The sequence below is a fragment of the Callorhinchus milii genome, unplaced genomic scaffold, assembly GCF_018977255.1.
Source record: "Callorhinchus milii isolate IMCB2004 unplaced genomic scaffold, IMCB_Cmil_1.0 Scaffold4, whole genome shotgun sequence".
In the NCBI taxonomy this organism is placed as follows: domain Eukaryota; kingdom Metazoa; phylum Chordata; class Chondrichthyes; order Chimaeriformes; family Callorhinchidae; genus Callorhinchus; species Callorhinchus milii.
Genome location: NW_024704745.1, coordinates 54,293,883 through 54,315,183, shown reverse-complemented (window position 1 = coordinate 54,315,183; position 21,301 = coordinate 54,293,883). Strand labels below are relative to the sequence as shown.

General features: G+C 41.3%; 1 protein-coding gene across 3 annotated transcripts in view; it reads left to right on the top strand.

The window, feature by feature from the left end:
• Positions 1-17,646, top strand: part of panx1a (pannexin 1a) — a 37,562-nt gene extending 19,916 nt beyond the window's left edge. Inside the window, exons 3-6 of one of the 3 annotated variants that reach the window (XR_006085037.1) lie at positions 132-349; positions 3,523-4,193; positions 9,700-9,876; positions 16,966-17,026. Coding sequence is in view for 2 of the 3 variants with exons in the window: in XM_042334517.1 (XP_042190451.1) it covers positions 132-349; positions 3,523-4,193; positions 16,966-17,087 (1,011 nt within the window). In the remaining variant the exon portion in view is untranslated. Of the gene's footprint in view, positions 1-131; positions 350-3,522; positions 4,194-9,699; positions 10,284-16,965 lie in introns of those variants that run through there. The other 2 variants (XM_042334517.1, XM_042334518.1) reach the window with 2 other exon arrangements.
• Positions 17,647-21,301: the final 3,655 nt, after the last annotated feature.

Sequence of the window (21,301 nt, the reverse complement as noted above, 5' to 3'; positions counted from 1 at the left end):
CCCAGTGACTAGTTGGTAGCTCTTTGAAAGAGTTGGCACAGGCACGATGTGCCGAATGGCCTCCTGTGCTGTAAGATTCTATGATTTGCATTTTACTGTGCTGATACAAAAATGCCATTTTTTTTATACAGATTTTTCCATATGTCCTTCTGCTTGTGGCGATCCTCATGTATATTCCAGCCTTGTTCTGGCGTTTTACAGCAGCACCTCAGCTCTACGGTGATCTGACTTTTATAATCGAGCAACTTGATAAGGCCTACAACCGGGGAATCAGACTAGCACAGCACATTGTCAGTACCAGTGGCTATGATGCTAACAGCTGCTTCCGAACTGGTGGTGAACAAAGCAGGTATGTAGATAAACAGAGCACTGATAGTATTTGTATATCCTGTAAGTTATAAATCCTTGCAGTTATGCAATGCATTTATCACTTCCAGGCGTGACTACCCTGACCATGCTGCCGATTATTCAGAACTCTGTTGTCTGTGTCCTCTCCCACACTAGGAGAGCCTATCACCTCCATCCGTTCTTGGTTCTATGGGCTCTCCATCCCCCAACAAACTAACTTCAAGATCCTCGTTGTCACCTTTAAATCCCTCCATGGCCATGCCTCAGCCTACCTCTCTGATCTACTTGAACCTTACTGACCCAGCCACACTACCCCGTTGTAGCTTCATGTACCCCTCTGCAACATTGGTGGTCAGGTTTTGACTTTCTGCCCCTGCTCTCTTGAACTCAATCCCAGAATCCCTCCAACTCACTCCTTTCCCTCCCCTCTTTCAAGGCACATCTCAAAACCTACCTCTTTGACTGCGTTTTCAGTTATCTTTCCCTTCCATACTCCCTCAGCTCCCACCCCAGGAGCTGGACGGGAAGACTGCCTGCCAAGATATCAGCAGCAGACCCCGGCACAGGAACCAGACAACCAGGACTCAGACATTCTCCCAAATGAAAAGCGCTATACAAATGTAATTTTGTTGTTCCCACAGAGGATTGACTCATTTCCAGCATTTCATTGCCAAGCATGTCACCTTGTATCCAGTTTAGCTCCACCTTGTACCCTGCTTACCTCCTTCCCCTAACACCACCCACCCCTACGGTCTCCCAAGGAGGATAGTCATTAATTGCTCATTTGAAATCAAGTACAGATTTGAGTTCTCATGAGGTGGGTGGCTGATTCATGTTATAGTACCAGTTTCCTGTCACTAGAGGCCAGCAAAGAGGTACATGAAAGGTAGGATAAACATATACTCTAGTGGTAAAGAATACTGAAATATTTCAGCTTACTCTCCCACCAGGTCACAAGTACTGTTACAAGTTTTCTATCATAATAAATAGCGTAGGAAAATCCAGGACCGGAAATGACTTTTGCGGTCTATGTGCCTAAAATAACAGTCTATGTGTCATTGCCTAAATTATTTTTTCATTGTTAGGTTACCCAATGCTTCCATTGCCTTCCTGGGTGTTACACTCCATATATGCACCACTCCCTGTGTAAGGTACTTAATTTGTTCACCTTTCCTCTTTTGGGTTGAAATCCTTATCCCCTTTTGGTAGAATAATGTTAAACGTATTATTAGTTTCAATTTATTTATGTTTTTTTGATCTGGAATAAGTTCTCCTTTGCACCTTTTTGACCAGGTAAATATTTACCGATTCTGTAATCTCCCTGCTGGACTATCCTTTAAATGAAATAAGAAGATAATTTGGTGTATTCTGTATGGGAGAGCAAGCAGCAGGACAAGAAGGGCCACAGCCTCTTTTGGGCTGTAAACTATCTCAGATTCTGCGTTAAATTCACATCCCTTTTACCCTTTATTTGCTCATTTTAAAAGAAAAGCACAGGGAAATTACTGAAGAATTAAATCTTTTTCTCACGGTACTTCCAAGTCATTTCTTTAATGAAAGACTGAATTGTTTACAGCTTGTGCCTTGATTTGGACTTGGCTATCTGCTGAATGTGTTTACAGTAAGATGAAGGTCAACAAACTAGTCAGAGGTTTAACTTGCATTCAGATGTCCAACCACAATGGGCAATCTGTTTTGTGAATTGCTCATTTTATTATGAGTTAATAGTGACTGGACATCTAAGAGAGCAGGGTAGGAGTCATAAACTTAGAACAAGTTAGAAAAATTTGTTCAGAAAATTATAAACTGATGTCCACGCTGAAATATACTTATGTATTTGAATTTTTCCACTCTTGCCCCAAGAGGACTGCTGAAAGCATTTATCCTTCTTTCCCTCAACTGAAATTGCATTAAGTTGGCAATATTTGTCCTCCAGTACTTTTCCAAGTGACAATGATATATGTGTGAGCTATGACTCTTGAGCACAGGCAGTGAATTCAACCATAGGGACATGACCTACACACATTACCTTCTGACAGAAGCCTCTGGATAGTGATTAGGAGCAGGAACTCTGCCTAATTTCCCAATCAAGGAGCGCAGAGGCCAATCGAGGCATCTTGGCAGTGATCAACTAAATCAACATAAATCAGAATTAAAACTAAAACCTTCTGAATTGCATGATGTAGCTGAGTGGAGTGGGATGAGAAGAACAGTGGGGTAGAGGAAAATCACAGAGGTGCTAGGGTATGAAGCCATTTATAACTGAATACTGAAGGTCAGGACCATGAAGTTGATCTGTTGGGTGACAGGGAGGCTGTGGAGCTTGGCAAGGACTAGGGTGATGAACATGTGGAGTTTGGTGCACTTTTGAGTTTTATATCAACTGACTTTATGGGTTATGGAACTGGCGAGACCAGAGAGAATTGCATTTAAAGAGTCAACAACAATAACAGCTTGGATTTATATAGCGCCCTCCACACCGGAAGGCATCTCAGAGCGCTTCACAGTAACAGATCCCGGGGCTGAGCCAGGGGGAGGGGGAGGAAGGTGACCAAAGGGGCGGCTGAAAAGAAAGGTCTTCAGCCGAGACCTGAAAGTAGGAAGAGAGGGGATGAGGCGAAGGGAATGAGGAAGTAAGTTCCAAAGCCTCAGCGTGTAGTGGCTGAAGGTACAGCCTTCGGTGGTGGAGCGGAGGACTCGGGGGACAAGGAGGAGACCAGTCCCGGTGGAGTCAAGATGTAAAAAAGAGGCATGAATAGGGATTTTACTATTAATATGTACGTTTTACAATCGGCTATTCTTCAAACTCCAGTTTTAGTTTTGTTACGTATTCTTATAACGCTGTTATAAGGCAAATGCCATGTGGACCCGCTGTTGGTGTCAGCACATGGCCTGACTGGCTTCCTGGAAGCTAAAAATGGCCACTTGCTGTATTGTCAGGTCACTTCTAAAGTCGTTTCCTGCACACTGCACATGTGCAGGAAGCTTCTTGTGCATGTATATCGCACAGTAAATGATTGTGGCGACCCGATAACCCATTACAGCCATTTGTTAGTGCGAGAAGCTCCTGTGGACGAGGCATGCAAGAAGTGACATCATCAGCAACCAGGTCACCTAGAATTCTGAATAGAAAAGAACACTTCACTTTTTAACACAGCTGTCTTTTTCATTTAGCTCTAGAGAGAAGAAAGAGAATTTCTTTCAATTTCCAGTTGTGGAGCGTTATTTAAAATCAAAAGAAGACTCCTGCAGCTTGTTGATTGTGTACTTGACCCGCAAAGCAATGGTTCTCATCTTCCTGATACTAGCCTGCAGCTACCTGGGTTATTACATCTCTCTGACGTACCATACTGATGAGTTCAAATGCTCTATTAGAACAGGCATTTTGGGAAATGAAACCGGCATTCCAGAGTTTTTCCAGTGCAAACTTATTTCTGTTGGAATTTTTCAACTGCTGAGCATCATCAACTTTATCGTGTATATCCTACTCGTACCAGTCACAGTGTACAGCATGCTCTTTCCGTTAAGAAGGAACCCCACTTTTCTTCAGGTGTATAATCTCCTGCCACAGTTTGAAGTGATGAAGGTGTCCAAAGGATCGTGGAATGACTTGACTCTGTACCTTCGATTTTTGGAAGAGAATGTCAGTGAAATAAAATCACATAAATGCCTCAAAGTATTGGAACACGTAAAAGACATGGGAATTGCTGAAGCAATGGATGTATTGTTGCCTCTAATTGCCCTTGGACAAGTCAAATCAGATGTGGTCGATGGTTTGAATAAAGCTAAGAAAGCAGAGCAGAAGTCAGAGACAGACCTAGATATGAATGCAGCCCAAATGAAAGGTAAGACTTTTTGTATAAACCTGAAATAAATCTCCTTTTAATTTCCTACAGCGAGTAATTACCTCTCTAGCTGTGAAAAAGGACAGGAGCAGATTTCTCCTTATTCTCTCGTGGATTGACTGCCTTGCTGTTTTGTTGATAGCAGGAGGATCAACATTTTAGTGATGCAAGGTTGCATAGCCAATATCTATTACAATGAATGACAGATTTTGATGTACATTTTACAATAGACTTGAGTAACTTAGATTTTAGAATGTCAAAGTCGTTTCTTAGACTGCAACTTACTTATATTTGTACTTATACTTACGTATATGTATTTATAGATGTATAAATATTTATATAAGATTTGCTTCAAAGCCAGTCCAATTGACTTCCATTTTCAACCAGTGTACAACTTCTCGGACTTGGGTACTAATAATTGATAGCTGTCGCTTATTTCCTTTGAAGGCATTTCCTAATTTTAGTAACAAATGATTCTAGTCACCAAGGGATGCAAGGCCTAATCTGAACTACTCTATGGACAGTGTGATCACTTGTTTCAACATGATATAAAATTGTGAAGCAGGTCTGACTGCTCTGATAGAATAATAATAGTAATAATCCTTGCATTTGATATAGCGCTTTTCCCATCTTCTAGACGTCTCAAAGCGCTTCACAGAATAGGCTGTAAAGTGAATTGACCGTACATTTGTGGGCGAAACGCAGCAGCCAATTGCGCACCGCAGTATCCCACAAACAGTCATCGATTGAAAATGACCAATTTATTATTATTTTGTTTTGGAGGGATTATTAGGCTTGTAGAGTAAGGAAACTTGCCCAAGGTTTCGCCCTGCCTGGATTTGAACCCAGGTGTCTCGCTTGCAAAGCGAGTGCTCTAACCACTGAGCTACAGGACTCCACAATCCAGTGCAGTGGAGTCCTATAGTTCAGTGGTTAGAGCACTTGCTTTGCAAGCAAGAGACCTGGTTTTGATTCCCGACAGGGTGAAACCTTACTCCACACGCCTGATAATAATCCCTCAAGAAAGAAAACCAATAATACATTGGTCATTTAAATCCACGAGTGTTTGTGGGACACTGCTGTGCGCAAATGGTTGCCGCATTTCACCCACAAATATACAGTTAATTCACTTTACAGTCTATTCTGTGAAGCGCTTTGAGACGTCTAGAAGATGTGAAAAGCGCTATGTTAAATGCAACGGTTATTATTATCAGTCAGAATTCTATATTTTTTACCTTTCCATCGAGAATGTTATGAAAATGCAATCACAAGATATAAATTAACACACTCCGATGGGTCTCTTTCTTTCTGAAAATCCATTGGTGTCATCAACAGTCAACAAGTGACCTGTATGCTATTTTATTATTTACTTATACTTGATGGCTTTATGTTTGTGGTGATGGGTTGAACCAGAGTCTATATGTCCTACATGAGGACCTATTGCCATTGTAGCATCACCTGACCATGTCACCAGAGCGAGAGCTATGCCACACTGTGACCAACTTAATTCTTATCTCTACCATGTCGCTCTTCAAGAATTTCCACTTACATTCCTTCATACAAATGGGTTGCTTTGGAAACATTGAATATTTTTGTAATGAAAAACAATAACACATTTCCACATCTCAAAACCAAGCACAATTTAAATTTGGTTGTCCGAAATTGTCATCGGCAATAAATATAATTTTTTTTAAATTGTAGTTGTTTTTCTACTTGGGATTTTTATTCCCCTTTAATAACCAATGAATAGTTCAGACTAGAAACAATAATCATGTATATTATTCACTCACAGAAGTAAAACTAGTTTATGGAGGCCGATAAAGAAGAATCACTTTGGAGGGAGTATATTTTATTCAAGATGCTTCTACAAGAAACAGCGATAAATAAGTTACACTTCAATTTTTTTCCTATATTTTTGCTTTAATATAACAACAACAGCTTGGATTTATATAGCGCCCTCCACGCTGGACGGCGACTCAGAGCGCTTTACAGTTTCAGATCCCAGGACCGAGCCAGGGGGAGGGTGGGGGGAAGGTGACCAAAGACGCGGTCGAAAAGAAAGGGAGGGAGCGAGACAAAGGGAGTGAGGAAGGCAGTTCCAGAGCCCTGGGGCATAGTGGCTGAAGGCACAACCACCGAGGGTGGAGCGGAGGACTCGGGGGACAAGAAGGAGGCCAGACCTGGAGGAACGAAGGCAACAGGTGCTGTTTTGAGGAGAGAGGAGGTCAGAGAGGTCGGGGGGTGCAGAGGAGTGCAGGGACTTGAATACGAGGAGGATCTTGAAATCAATCCTCTCTGGGACAGGCAGCCAGTGCAGTCTGGCAAGGACTGGGGTGATTGGGGAGCGGAGTTTCGTGTGGGTGAGAATGCGGGCGGCAGAGTTCTGAATGAGTTGGATTTTATGGATGGTGGTGGATGGGAGACCGGCGAGAAGGGCGTTGGAGTAGTCCAGCTGAGAGGTGACAAAGGCATGGACCAGAGTTTCAGCAGCTTTTGGGGAGAAGTATTGGCGGAGACGGGAGATGCGACGGAGGTGGAAAAAGGCGGTGCTGGTAAGGGACCGGATGTGGGGGAGGAAGGACAATTACTATACTAATACAGTACATAGTACCCACTACTTTCTTCACTAGTATATATCCTAACTAATAGTCCTCTGAATATTCAACATTCATCTCATGTTGCTTCCTCATGGTGACATCATCCACAGACATGGGATTAACTTCCACATATATGTGGATGACACCCAACACTACCTCTCTGCCTCCACCCTTGACTCCAAGACCACTGCTGTCCTGACTGAATGTCTGTTGTGGATGAGAGCTAACTTTCTTCAGTGGAACATCAACCAGGAATGGGGAAGCTTAACTATGAGGACATGCTGGAAAAGTTAGGACTTTTCCCATTAGAGCAGAGAAGGTTACGCGGGGACCTGATAAACGTCTTCAAGATCATGAAAGGTTTCGACAGGCTAGATAAGGAAAAGCTGTTTCCACTGGTAGGTGTGTCTGTGACTCGTGGTCACAGTCTTAAGATATCTACCAAAAGAAGCAGAGGGGAGGTTAGAAGAAATGTTTTCACTCAGCGAGTTGTTGGAATTTGGAATGATCTGCCTGAAAGGGTAGTGAAGTCCGATTTGATAACAGCTTTTAAGAGAGAACTGGATAGATATCTGGGGAAGACAGGTTTGCAGGGTTATGGGGAGAAAGCTGGTGAGTGGGGTTAATAAAAGTCAGTTGCTCTGTCAAAGAGCCGGCACAGACTCGATGGGCCGAATGGCCTCCTTCTGTGCGGTAACAGTCTACCTCATCCTCACCTACAAGACCATTCACGGCCTTGCTCCCTCATACCTCTCTGACCTACTATCCCCCTACCTACCTGCCCGTACCCTCCGTTCCTCCGGCTCCGGTCTGCTCCACATCCCACGCCCCAACCGCCCTACCATCGGTGGCCGGGCCTTCAGCCTCTCAGCCCCGAGGCTCTGGAACTCTATCCCCCAGTGCCTTCGCCGCTTCCTCCCTTTCCTCCTTCAAGGCCAGTCTTAAGACCTTTCTCTTTGACCGTGCCTTCAGCTCCCCTCTCGACTCTCTACCCCCTCCTCGCTCTCTCCCTTCCCTCCCCTCACCCTGACCATTTCCCCCCTGCTCCGGTCCTGACCCAACTGTACAGCGCCTTGGGACGTCCTCCCGACGTGAAAGGCGCTCTATAAATGGAATCTTATTGTTGTATGAACAAGACCGAGGCTCTCCTGATTGGCTCCCGTCAGCGTCGCCTCACCTCAGGCACTGACAGCATCGCCATCCATGGTTGCACACTCCATCTTACTAAGCCAGTCTGGAACCTTGGGGTCTTGTTTGACCCTCAACTATCCTTCCTACCCCACATCTGCGCCATGACCGTTCTGCCTTCTCCCACCTCTGCAACGTTGCTCGGCTCCGACACTGTCTCACACCACAGGCCGTCGAAACCTTCATACACACCTTCATTACATTGAGGCTCGACTATGCAAACTCATTGCTTGTCTGCCTCTCCAACTCCTCCCTCCACAGGCTGCAGATCATCCAGACCGTTGCAGCCCGTGTCCTCTCCCGCACCAGGCTCTGCGACACTATCACCCCCCATTCTTGCCCAACTCCACTGGCTTCCGCTCACACAGAGGATACAGTTCAAGATCCTGGTCCTCACCTTCAAAGCCCTCCACAGTCTCCGACCTCCTAACCCCCTACCACCCTGTTCACTCCCTCTGCTCAGAGGGCTTCAGCCTGTTTCACATCCCCCGCCTCGCTCACTCCACGATTGGCGGGCGGTCCTTCTGCCACTCTGCCTCCACTCTCTGGAGCTCCATCCCGCAGTCCCTCCAACTCACCCCCTCCCTTGCTACCTTCAAGACCCATCTCAAGACCTTCCTCTTCAACCGTGCTTTTGATCTCTCTGCTTCTCCTTGCCCTCTACCCTCCCTAACCCCAATCCCCATCTCGGATCCGTACCTCTGTCTGTCCAGCGCCTTGAGAAGTCCTCCCAATGTGAAAAGCGCTATACAAATGTAATTTTTGTTGTTGTTGTTTGTTTGTGGAACTTTGATGTATAGAAAATGGCTCCCGTATTTGCCTACAAAAAACAGTCTTTTCACTTGACAATAATTTCTGCAGAGTGCTTTTGAAGTACTTAAAATACAAGTTCTGTCTTCCTTATTTACAGGAAGGAGTCTGACTGGCTTTGTGTTTTTGTGCTATGCCCAAATTGGCTGCCACATTCACCTACAACTATACAGTAATTACATTTTATAGAAACTCTGTGGAGCTCTCTGAGACGTCTTGATGTTTTAGGCACTGCATCAAGTGCAAGGATTATTATTAAATAAAAATACAAATTAAAAGACAAAAATTTACGGTGTATTTTCAGGCCTATTCCGTTCTCCATCTTTGACTTAAGAATAATACACTGTTTATACACTGTACTATCTAGTTTTAGATTCAACGCCTGGCATAGATAAATGCTTGAAGATCATATAAAGGGCACACGAGCAAACGATAGAGTGGGATTAGATTGCCTGATTTGGACGAAAAATACTGCCACTGACTTGATGGACTAAATTGCCTGTTTTTCTAGGACTGTAACATTCTATGTACGTTGATTTCCTAGTCTCTCAGGGACCTGCCGTGGGTCTCCCTCTCTCCACAGGTACTCCAATAATGTAAGTAACAACAGCTTATGACTCCATCCTTCCACAAGGAGGAGCAGCTCGGATCAGGAAGTGAGTGTAGTGAGGGGTAGATGAACCATCTGCCTACTGCCAATTGCATCTGATTTTTATTGTATATGTGGGTAGAATGCCTTCAGTGTAAAGGATTCCCCTCTACCTACAGTACACATAGGGAGAGTATTTTCAATGTAATGGATCATCCATCATCTCATCTAGATAAGCTTTTTTTACATATAAAAGAAAATAAAGTCTCCCACCTTATAGGACTGAGATATTTAAAATGTAGTGTTATTTTCCCTTCCGCAGAGACCCACTGTTTCAACTCGGCAACAGTCAACTGGCACAGACATTTCCCTGCTCAGCACCAAGGACAAGAAGAGACCTCGATCTGCATGATTTCTTACAGAGCTGCTTGCTGATGGGTCTCGTGACTGATGTCAGATGAGTGGCCACTGCTCAGACTGTGGAGATCTGAAACGGCAGGTCTCTGTGGGGAAAGAAAATAGCACTAATGGTTTACAAGATGTTTTACAAGATAGAAGCTTTCTGGGTGTGGGGTGGAGGGTGCAATGAGGTACTTTACTGTACCTGCTCTCACCTTGTCTTCAAGGACATAACCACTAACTGTTCTATTCTACCTCAATGAACATCCTACTTAAAGGAATTGTTATGCTCTTCACTTGTTGGCTGTATTTCCTTTGCTGGCCTCAAGTGTAACATGTGGGCGTTCCACTTGAAACCAATTATTTTATTCAATTGCTGGAGTCTTGGGAGAACTGCAGTGTTACTAGTTCCATGACTGCCACCGATTACAGTTCTTTCATTTATTATATGGGGTCAGAATCTCCTGGTGTAAACTGTATTAAACTACCCCTCCACGTTTTAATTCATATTCCAGTATCTGTATTTATTCACAAGAGAATTGCAAGAAAAGTGCAGATGAAAGAGAGCCTTTCAGCTCATTCGGTCACATCCTTCCAGAATACCAGTGCAGGAGTCGTTTAATGTCTCTTAAACTCCAGCAGTACCCCAATGCCAACTCTGGGGTCTCTAAGCCTTGGCTCTTTCCAGCCTGCGCCTCATACTCTCTGAAATAAGGTAAGCAGGATGTATTCCTTAGGGAGAGAGTGCACATTCTATTGCAATACGCAGGAATTTCTATCTGTAGGTGAGATGTAAGCTGACCAAAATAACATCTGCATCTTGCTCCAGATAACGGGTATAATTAAGCTACACTTAGATAGAAAACGTTTAATAACAGAACAAAGAGGAAACTAGAAAGCTACGGAAGTTGAAAGTCTTTATACTTTCTAATGTTCCAGTGATTTCCTCTTGGCTCTGATGCCTGCTGGATTAAAACTCTGCAAGCACTAGTCAATCTATGAGATCTCTCTGTCGGCATCATATTTTACTCCCAAGAAATATCACAGTTGAGCTCAATCCAGTCCTCATCTGATGACCACTCAATGGCACTTTTCTGTAGGACACGCTGATTGACATTTAGGAGCAGAAATCCTGGATGAATATTTTGCACCTTCTTAGAGCTGGAGAACTGAATCTAATTATAGTTTCTCTACTACTGGCGCAGCTCAGCTAACACAGCATCGATTTAATGCAATGTTTTGTTTACCTTTGCATAAAGTTTCATATACAAATAAGAAAGTTACAGGAGAAAGGCTCTGTGCCTGAAATGCATGTATTTGTAAATTGATGAAAAATACAGTGAGAGTTAAATCTGTACTAACTCTTCATTAATATCTATTGTCTAGTGTTATGCGAAAAATAACCACTTTCCGCAGTTACCGTACAAATAGATTTTTTGCACAGTACGGTGATTTGAAGCAGTCTAGAGTACTGAATGATACAGTGTTGCAACCAGAGGTTGAAAAGGATTCTAGATTTCGGGCTTTGAGAACAAAGTGTATGCTGCAGTTTACCAGGGATCTGGTAACAGGCAGATGAAATGCCGTGAGGGAAGTTTTTTAGTCATAAGCACACACACATTTCGTGTGCAAAATTGATTCCCTACAAAATACAGTGTCTGCACCTTATAGTGAATCCTATGAAACACTTTAATATTTTATTCAGCCCATCAGGCCTACTCTACCGTTAAGTCTATAAGTAACTCCTTAATTTCTTTTCCCTATCTTTTTTCATATTCTTTAATATTCTTGCTTAACAAATGTCTATGAAGTCGTCCGGTTCAGGTTGCCCTCCATCAACTCCCACATACAACATGTGATGAAGATGGGCAAACTTACCCCAACACCTCTATACAGGAGGCCACACAAAGGGGAATAGTCAAAAGGCATATAGTGGTGATTGGGGATGAGACAGTCAGGAAGACTGACGCACTTTTCTGCAGCCGTAGCAGGGGGACAAGAAGACTCTGTTGCCTTCCCGGGGCCAGGGTGAAGGACGTCACTTCTGAGCTGGAGAAAAATTTGAAGCAGGAGGGCGTGGATCCAGTTGTTATGATTCACATACCAATGATGTAGGTAGGACCGGTAGGGACGAGTTGACGAGCAAGTTCCGGGAATTGGGAGTTAAGCTAAAGAGTAGAACTTCGAAGGTATTAATATCAGGATTATTACCTGGGCCAGGGGAAAATTGGTACAGGCAAAAAAAAATTAAAGAACTGAATACCTGGCTAAAAGAGTGGTGCGGAGGGCAGGGGTTTCACTTTAAGGGCCACTGGCCCCAGTATTGGGGGAGACAGGAGCTATTCCAAAGGAATGGACTCCATCTAAACAGGGCTGGGACAAATGTCCTGGGGACACGAATAAATAAGGAGGTAGACAGGGCTTTAAACTACTGAGGGGTGGGGGGGTAAAATCAATCACATGTAATCCGTCACAAGTAAAATTGGACCGATGAAAGTGGGAGAGCAGATTAACGAGGGAGATGAGCAAAGTGTGTCAAGTGGGGAAAAGAAACCTAGGGATAGGGTATTGGTGAATAGGACTAAAACCTGAAGTCAGAATTAAGGGCGCTATATCTGAATGCGCGAAGCATTCGAAACAAAATAGATGAACTAACTGCACAAATAGAAACAAATGGTTATGATAGCCATCACCGAGACATGGGTACAGGGAGATCAAGGGTGGGAGCTAAATATTCCAGGGTACGTGGTGTATAGAAAAGATAAGCATTGTGGTAAATGCGGAGGGGGGATAAAAACAGTAGAGAGGAAAGATTTTAAATCAGAAAAGCAGGAAGTAGAGTCAGTATGGGTAGAAGTACGTAACAACAAGGGGCAGAAGCCTCTAGTGGGAGTAGTTTATAGACCCCCGAGCAACAGTCACAGTATCTCTCAAGGTATAAATCAGGAAATTAGTGGAGTATGTAGCAAAGGAAAAACATTAATTGTGGGTGATTTTAATCTGCACATAGATTGGGACAACCAAATTGGGAAAAGTAAGATAGAGGAAGAGTTTATAGAATGTATTGGGATAATTATCTAGATCAGTATGCCAAGGAGCCAACCAGGGAACAGGCCATATTAGACCTTGTTTTGTGCAATGAAGCAGGGCTGATCAAACTGGAAATTAAGGCTCCTCTAGGGCAAAGTGATCATAATATGATGGAATTTAGCATTAAGTTAGAGAGGAAGTAGTTAAGTCCGAAGCAAAGGTCTTAAATTTAAGTAGAGCCAACTTTGCTGGTGTGAGAGAGGATTTAGCTAAAATAAACTGGGAAATTAGACTTAAGGATTTGACAGCAGACCAGTAATGGCAGACGTTTAATGAGATAGTGCAAAATTCCCAGCGAGCATGTATTCCTTTGAGGAATAAGAATGCCACAGGAAAGATGACCCAACCGTGGCTAACTAGAGCAGTTAGGGAAAGTATAAAGTTAAAGGAAGAAGACTGTAAAACAGCTAAGATGATTAGTAAACCCGAGGATTGGGAGAACTTTAGGGATCAACAAAGGAGAACCAAAAATGTGATTAAGAGGGAGAAAATGGAATATAAGGGCAAACTAGGGAGGAACATAAAGACAGACTGTAAGAGTTTTTACAAATATATAAAGAGTAAGGCTGTCAAAAGTAAATGTGGGTCCATTAGAGGCAGAGATGGGGGGAATTACAGTAGGGGACAAAGACATAGCAGCGTCATTAAACTAGATAAGGAAAAGCTGTTTCCGCTGGTAGCTGTGTCTGTGACCTGTGGTCATAGTCTTAAGATCTACCAAAAGAAGCAGAGGGGAGGTTAGAAGAAATTTTTTCACTCAGCGAGTTTTGGAATTTGGAATGATCTGCCTGAAAGGGTAGTGAAGTCCAATTCGATAACAGCTTTTAAGAGAGAACTGGATAGGTATCTGGGGAAGACGGGTTTGCAGGGTTATGGGGAGAAAGCTGGTGATTGGGGTAAGTGAAAGTGACTTGCTCTGTCAAAGAGCCGGCACAGACTCGATGGGCCAAATGGCCTCCTTCTGTGCCATAACGTTCTATGAATCTAAGTACTTTGCTACTGTCTTCACCTTAGAAGACACTGAAAACCTACCAAGAATAGAGGGGAACCAAGAAGACAATGTTAGCGAGCAACTTGGGGAAATTAATATTAGTAAAGAAATGGTTTTAGGTAAATTGTCAGGTCTTAAAACTGATAAATCTCCTGGACCTGATGGCCTACATCCTAGGGTTTTAAAAGAGGTGGCTACTGAGATTGTGGATGGCTTGTCTTTGATCTTCCAAAATTCTCTGGATTCTGGAATGGTTCCCATTGATTAGAAGATTGCAAACATAACACCACTATTTAAGAAGGGTGGGAGAGAAAAGATGGGGAACTATAGGCCAATTAGTCTGACATCAGTGGTTGGGAAAATTTTCGAGTCCTTAATTAAGGATGTCGTTATGGGATTCCTGGAAGACCATAACAAGATTAGGCAGAGTCAACATGGTTTTACAGAAGGGAAGTCATGCTTAACTAATCTTTTAGAGTATTTTGAAGATGTATCTAGCAGGTTAGATAGTGGGGAACCAGTAGATGTAGTATATTTAGATTTTAAGAAGGAATTTGACAAAGTGCCACACAAAAGGCTATTGCACAAGATTAAGGCCCACGGGATTAATGGGTACATATTAGCATGGATTGAAGAGTGGCTAACGGGTAGAAAACAGAGAGTAGGGATAAACGGGTCATTCTCGAATTGACAGGATGTGACTAGTGAATTTATGGAATTCTCTACAACCAAAAGGCTGTAGATGCTCAGTCCTTGAACATATTCAAGACTGGGATTGACAGATTTTTTGAAAATAGAGGGATTAGGGGACATGGGGATAGGGCAGGTAATTAGAGTTAGGTCAGAAGATCAGCCATGATCTTATCGAATAGCGGGGCAGGCTTGAGGTGCCGAATGGCCTACTCCTGCTCCTAATTCTTATGTTCTTATGTCTATATCTTTTGAATGGTTCAATCAAGTCTATATCTATGGTTCTACGTTTAGGATTTAGAAGAGCAAGTTCAAGACAGATGCCAGGAAGTATATCTTTAGGCAGAAGTGCACTGACAACTGGAACAGATTACAAGAAGGGTGAAAACAGAAACAGAAGTTGCTGGGAACACTCAGCAGGTCAGGCAGCATCTATGGAGAAAGGAAAGTGAGTCAACATTTCGGGTCCATGACAGGTCGTTCTTGTTTTCAGATTTCCAGCATCTGCAGTATTTTGCGTTTTGTTTACATGAAGGGTGGTTGAAGCCAGAATGCTGGACTCATTTAGAAGCCAGCTTGATTGTGGAGGATAGTAGGGTGGATTTCATGGAAGCATGAGATTCAATGGGCTGAAGGATGATTTTCAGCTGATACTCTCTTGTGACATCTCAGGTGCTACCTTTTTGTCACAAGAAAGGGTGATTGTGGGTAGGATACCTGCCTCATTAAAGAAACAATTTGATGTTGCAAATGGAAGGATCATTTTACATTTCACAGCTTCCATCTTGTTCTCGCATTGAAAGATCTTTTGAATGAAAATTAGACTGCTTAATTATCAACTGTCAAGGAGTATGAGGCATTAAACAGTTTCTGCACTGGCATTCTAGATGATGAGATCAAATAGGCCGAACAACCTTCTTTGCCCACCTCTCTCTTGGAACCTACTGCCTTTAGTTACAGCAACCATCCTGTCCAAACAATAAAGTTTGTGTAGTTGTACTGAGAGGAAATCAGTTAATCTTTTTTCACTACAACTTGCTTTTGATAGTCCAGTTTACCACATTGAAACAACAAAGCACCTCCCATAATGAGTTTCTTTGAAGTGCAGTGAGTGCTTTGTAGGCAAATGTGATAGCTCAAGTGAGGCAGTGGCGTCTCTCAAACCACAATGAGATGGACAAATAATCAGTTTATTTTTTCCGGTGTGGGAGAGGCACTGGGACTTTTAATCAGGGAAAAATATTGGCCTAAATATCGGGAAAGTTCTCTGTTCTTCAGAAAAGTGCTTTGGGATCTCTAATCTGCCTGAAGTCAGTTTAATAATGTAAGGTTCACCAGAAAGAGACTTTACCCAATATAGTGGTGTAGATTCCAAATCTTTTAATATACACAATTCAAAGGTTAACACATACAATTATTATTTTGTGAAGTTACGTTAAAACAGTTAAGATTCAACAAAACCGATATTACCCCATTCTATTTGGGATGTCGCTGACCACTAGCTGCCTCACAACTGTTCCTCCTACAATGATTCCAACTATTCCAAAGTTACATCTTTTATATGTTTCTAACTCCATCTCCCCTTGTCACAGAGATAGCCCCCTCTCTACGCAGGCTGCTTTGGAAAAAGAGAAAGAGAGATATGGACAACTTCCACAGCCTGCTTGTTTCTCAGTTTTAAGAGAGCCAGATGCCTAAGGCTGCAGCCTTTTCTTTCTGTGGTCCATTCTTCTTACATCTATACTCAAGCACCTGATTTCTCATTATCTCAAAGGAGTGAACATTTTCCTAGGAAAATATGAAATGTAATCAGAAGCTGACCTCAACTGGTCCAGCAAAGCTACTTATAACGACTGCTAAGCTAGTCATTAAATCAAACAAACCTTATTAAGGGATTATAGGTAGGTTACATTCTAAACGTATATAAAGATTAAGTAAAAGCCTTAAAAAACATTAAGCATCACCAATAATCTTACAATAATAATAATAATCCTTGCATTTGATAAAGCGCTTATCACATCTTTGAGACGTCTCAAAGGGCTTCACAAAATATACTGTAAAGTGAATTGACTGTATATTTTGTGGGCAAGTTTAACATCTCATATGAAGGGCATACCTCCAACAATCCACATTATGTTATGCACTGCATTTTGGGACATTTTTCTCACTGATCATATTACATAGAATGATATAGCACAGAAAGAGGCCAACTAGTCTGTGTCAAACTACTGTCAGTTCCTATTTTATGATATTTCATGCTTTTGCAACTATTTAATCTATAGGATTGTTGGCTTCCTTCTCAAGTGTTCAATTCTTTTACCTGATTTTTCTTTCACCACAATATCTGATATAACACTGTGGTGAATTGCTCAAAAGTAACCTATTCGTAAATGGATCTTTTTGAAATATTGTTTTCAGTTGCGAGAACTAAACCGGATTCGGTAGAAGACGGGACCAGATCTGCTGATGAGGAGAGGGAAGAGAACATGAACGTACGCCAAAGACTTATCGAGTCTCAGATCAGTAGTTCAAACTGTTGAAACAGGAAATATCCAAACACCAGACATTGAACAGCTGTACAAAGCAAGCTGCGGATTTGTTGGAGGTCAGATGTGCGATTAGATGTTACATTGTGTTGTCCTTCCAGTTGAATTGTTTTGTTACTTGGAAGAAAGAACAATATGTGTGCAGGCTCCTGTTGTTTGTTATTAACTTGTTTCTTACCTTTTATTAAAGTTTGTACAATTGTTATTTTGGTCTGCATGGTGAGTGTGCATGTGAGTAGAATGCAGATTAATAAACCTAGTTTACTGGATTGAGGCAGCAAGATAGAGACTGCATACTGGAGGTGTTGGACTCAGAAATGTATTTTATGTATTTATATTAAGGTTGTTTGAATAAAGCAATCGTTACGTTTGTTGCTGAGGATTTTCCTGAGTAGAGTGAAGCTGCTAACTGCATTGGTGCTGATACAAAAAAGGAAACTGCTTCAGTCAGTTGCTAGTAGAACAACTTTGAGCTGGAGAGATATATTCCTGTCTCTCAGTAGCCGATTTGAAAAAGCTGGTTGTCAGACTTTGCTCATCAATCTTTGCACAACTTCCAGTCAGTCTGGCCTCAAATTTGATACAGCGTCACTTACATTTGATGCCACCTCACCTGTCAGGTTGCTTTTCACTTAACATGCTGGTCATTCAAACTATTTACCCACATACTAAACTTGACAAAACTCCTCAAAAAACAGTACAACTTTGTTCACTCCAGCATGATCCCATGCGCATTTACATTTTATAAGAATGTGAAGTTGACCACGTCCTGCACCACGTCTCCTTGCAATCCATTTGTAGTTTTGTAACTCTCCATGGATTATTGACACCAGATGCAGTAGCTGGAACCATTATTTTATTATAAGCTCATAACCTAGGAATTTCCCCACCTCCTCACAGAATATGAGGTTACTTGTTTTAAGTGTTGTGAAAGTTTACTCTAGAATTCAGGAATTACTTGTCTAGTAATGTATATTTTTGTGTCCAAAACTGTTTTGCCAATTCTTTTTGTATTGTACTGTAAGAGTGACTGTTTCCAGATTTGTACTGTCCTTTGTTGTTTTGAAAAAAAACATGACATTTGGAAACTGCAATATTCCAGTATGAGATCCCACATTCAAATTCTACACTGAGTCTTTGCAACAAATTATAGCTCATGTACAAGATTTCTAAATTGTACTTTTTTTAAAAAAAAACATTGTAGATTTTGTAAATATTTTGAATTTAGTTTTAGAAATTCTGCAAAGTTTAACATTGTGTTGTGCTGCTTTAGGGCTCAGTACTGGTTCTGTTTTCTAAGAATTGTTCAATGACCTTGTGATGGTTGTTTAAAGCATGCATGTGAAGTAATTATTGAAGTTACGCTGAGATCAGCTGAAATTTGCTGTTAAAACTGACTTGCGTTTACCTCAGACACATCCCTTAATTAATGTTAAACACGTATGACTGTCACTAAATTGTAGGCCAGAAATTCCACCTAGTGTTCATTCGCCCAAAAGATTATTTTGCCTTCACAATACAAATTCATAGCGCCTTTCACGTCAGCGGGACATTCTAAGGTGGCTAACTGGACTGACTTGGCACCCAAGCTGAGTCGTTTAAAATTTAAGATTAGGCAGAATTACAGAAAATTCAACATTAATTTGTAAACTGGAAAGGCAGCTTCTAAATTAAAGCAGAATTTCAAAATTAGGGTTAGTCTTAAATTTTAAGACAAAATGATCTTACTGACCAAGACTAGATGCAATTTTGTACCTGGTGTCTGTAGTGTTGTTATATTGGTTCTGATTAACTGTTAGACAATAGAACAGTGTCGCACTCCAGAACTAACCACACTGAGCACCATGGGCAGGACACGATACTGTAAATGTATTTATTTACACAAAAGTCAAACTGACCATTAATTATTCTACAGGAGAGGAAGAAAGTAGAACTACATGCCCCTGAACAAAACTGCAGAATGGTCCCCTTTCCTTTGGGGTGCTGCACTTAGTATTCAGATCCAGGTTACCATTTGAAACTGCAGCAGTATTAGTTGACTAGCTGACTTCTCTTTACACCCCTCCCCACCCCACCATAAATTCACTAATGCCCTCTGTCGATTTTATAGAGCTGTATAGATGCTGAAAACGGATTGATTGTTGAGACATCAGTTGCCCTGAACCAAAGGACACTGGCCTTTTAAAAGCCATTTAGCTTTACCTCATTTTATTTATATAATATTATACTTTTATATCTTAAGACGGTGCTGAGTGGAACAAGCTAGAAGCATACTGAAATTGTTTTTTTTGTAATTGAGCCTAATTAACATTAGTTTTAAAAAAATGCAGATTTTACACATTTTGACTGCCAGCAGGCATTTTAATCTCTCGTGAAAGGGATTTGTTTTTTTTGTGAGGAGGAGTTGCCTTAACAGTGGGGTCTGTTTATTTGTCCATCCGTCTGTGAACAGTGGTGTTAAAGTGGCTTCATCAAAATTTAGCTAAACTTTGTGGAAGACTGACTGACTCTGCAGAAAACCTCTCTGTGTATAAATCGTATACTAGTGCAGAGCACTGCGAAATCTTCATGTGTGGCATTTGTCCTTTGTGAGGTTGTGAGCAGTCCTTGCCGTTCCTTAACACTGTGCTGTGCTTTAACTTCTTCAACCTGGAAGTACATCTTCCAAAGCGAATTGCATTTCAAACATGCTTTTCCAGCATTTAGACATCAGCAGACTGGTACTAAGTGACCCGTAAGATAAGGTAAAAATTAAACCTTTTTTTCTAATATATAATATAACAGATTAAAGTAACAAAATCTAATCTCGAGTGCCTACTGACATTGTCATAAATAAAATTAATACGTGACCATTTTAATTGTTCATCTTCAAGCGTACAGCCATCCTGTTAAATGAACCTTTGGAATAGATCTGTAGAGCATGGTATCAGTGATAGAAAGGATGCTGATATAGTCATTTACGAACCAACTTAACCCTAAATTAAAGGAGACAGTATTACCAGCCAGAGAGAGATTCGGACACAAAACAACAATTGAGATTTGAAATCAAGTATCATGTAAGTATCATTAGCCACCATGATTAAAAAAAGAAATTATCAGGCTGATAAAAAGGGAGTCTTTCCCACACACAGATTGTGCATTGTGTGTTAGGGAATGCTTATAAGATGTTAGAACACAAAGCTTTCCTGTATATGTCAAGGAAAGAACACTATATGTGCTGGGATTGAAATGTATTTGTCAGGGTAATAGAGCAATTGTGCTCCCATTGTTGCCAGTGTTAATTGTACCAGATCAATTCTAATTTTAGGCTCTGATAATATATTATTTATTTCCAACAGTGATTATATAGCTATTTAAAAAATGATCTGTAAAGTTGGTTACCCAAAAGCTGAAAATAATCTCCTCTGATAAGAGCAGTGATTACAAAGCTCTATAAACAGAGTACATGATGTACTGTAGGTCAAAATAAGTATGACTATTAAAGCAAGGAAGTTCTACTTATTTCATACCAAAGGACTTTAAAAGATTCTTTAAATATTGGAACCACAATTGTATTATGTAATTCATTTATATTATGATGTCCAATAGTGCAGGGGCTAGCACGCATGCAAGCGAAAGGACCCAGCTTCGATTCCCTGGCAGGGCGAAACTAGGCAAGTTTCTTTATTCCACATGCATCTGTTTACCCAGCAGTAATTTGGTCACTCACTCCATGATTGTTTGTGGGATATTGCTGTAAGCAGTTGGCTGCTGCGTTTCACCCAAAAAATACACACACAAATCATCATTTTAAATTTTACCTGTGCAGTTTAACAATGGTATATTGCCAGCCTCCTGTTGTACATAAACCTTAGCCAGTCATTAGACAAATTGTGTTAAAACATAATCTTTCGTTTGTACAGTACATACGTTTTTCTTAAACAATTAGACTGTTTAAGATACTCATGTTTACCTGAAACTTTGTTTTTTTCCTGAAAATAGTGATTTCCATTTAATTTATATTAATAAAGATGGGTACAGTGACTTAAGACCAGTTCTTTGATTTGTTTTACCTTTAGCCAATAAAGTGGAGATTTCTTTTTCACTAAGAGGTCACTTCAAATTGCTCTTGGCAAATTTAATGTGTCTGGTCTTCTCTAGGTGTCCAGTGAAAAATAATCAAAAGTGCTTCACTTGAAGAATTCATGGATAATGTATGCAGAACTGAA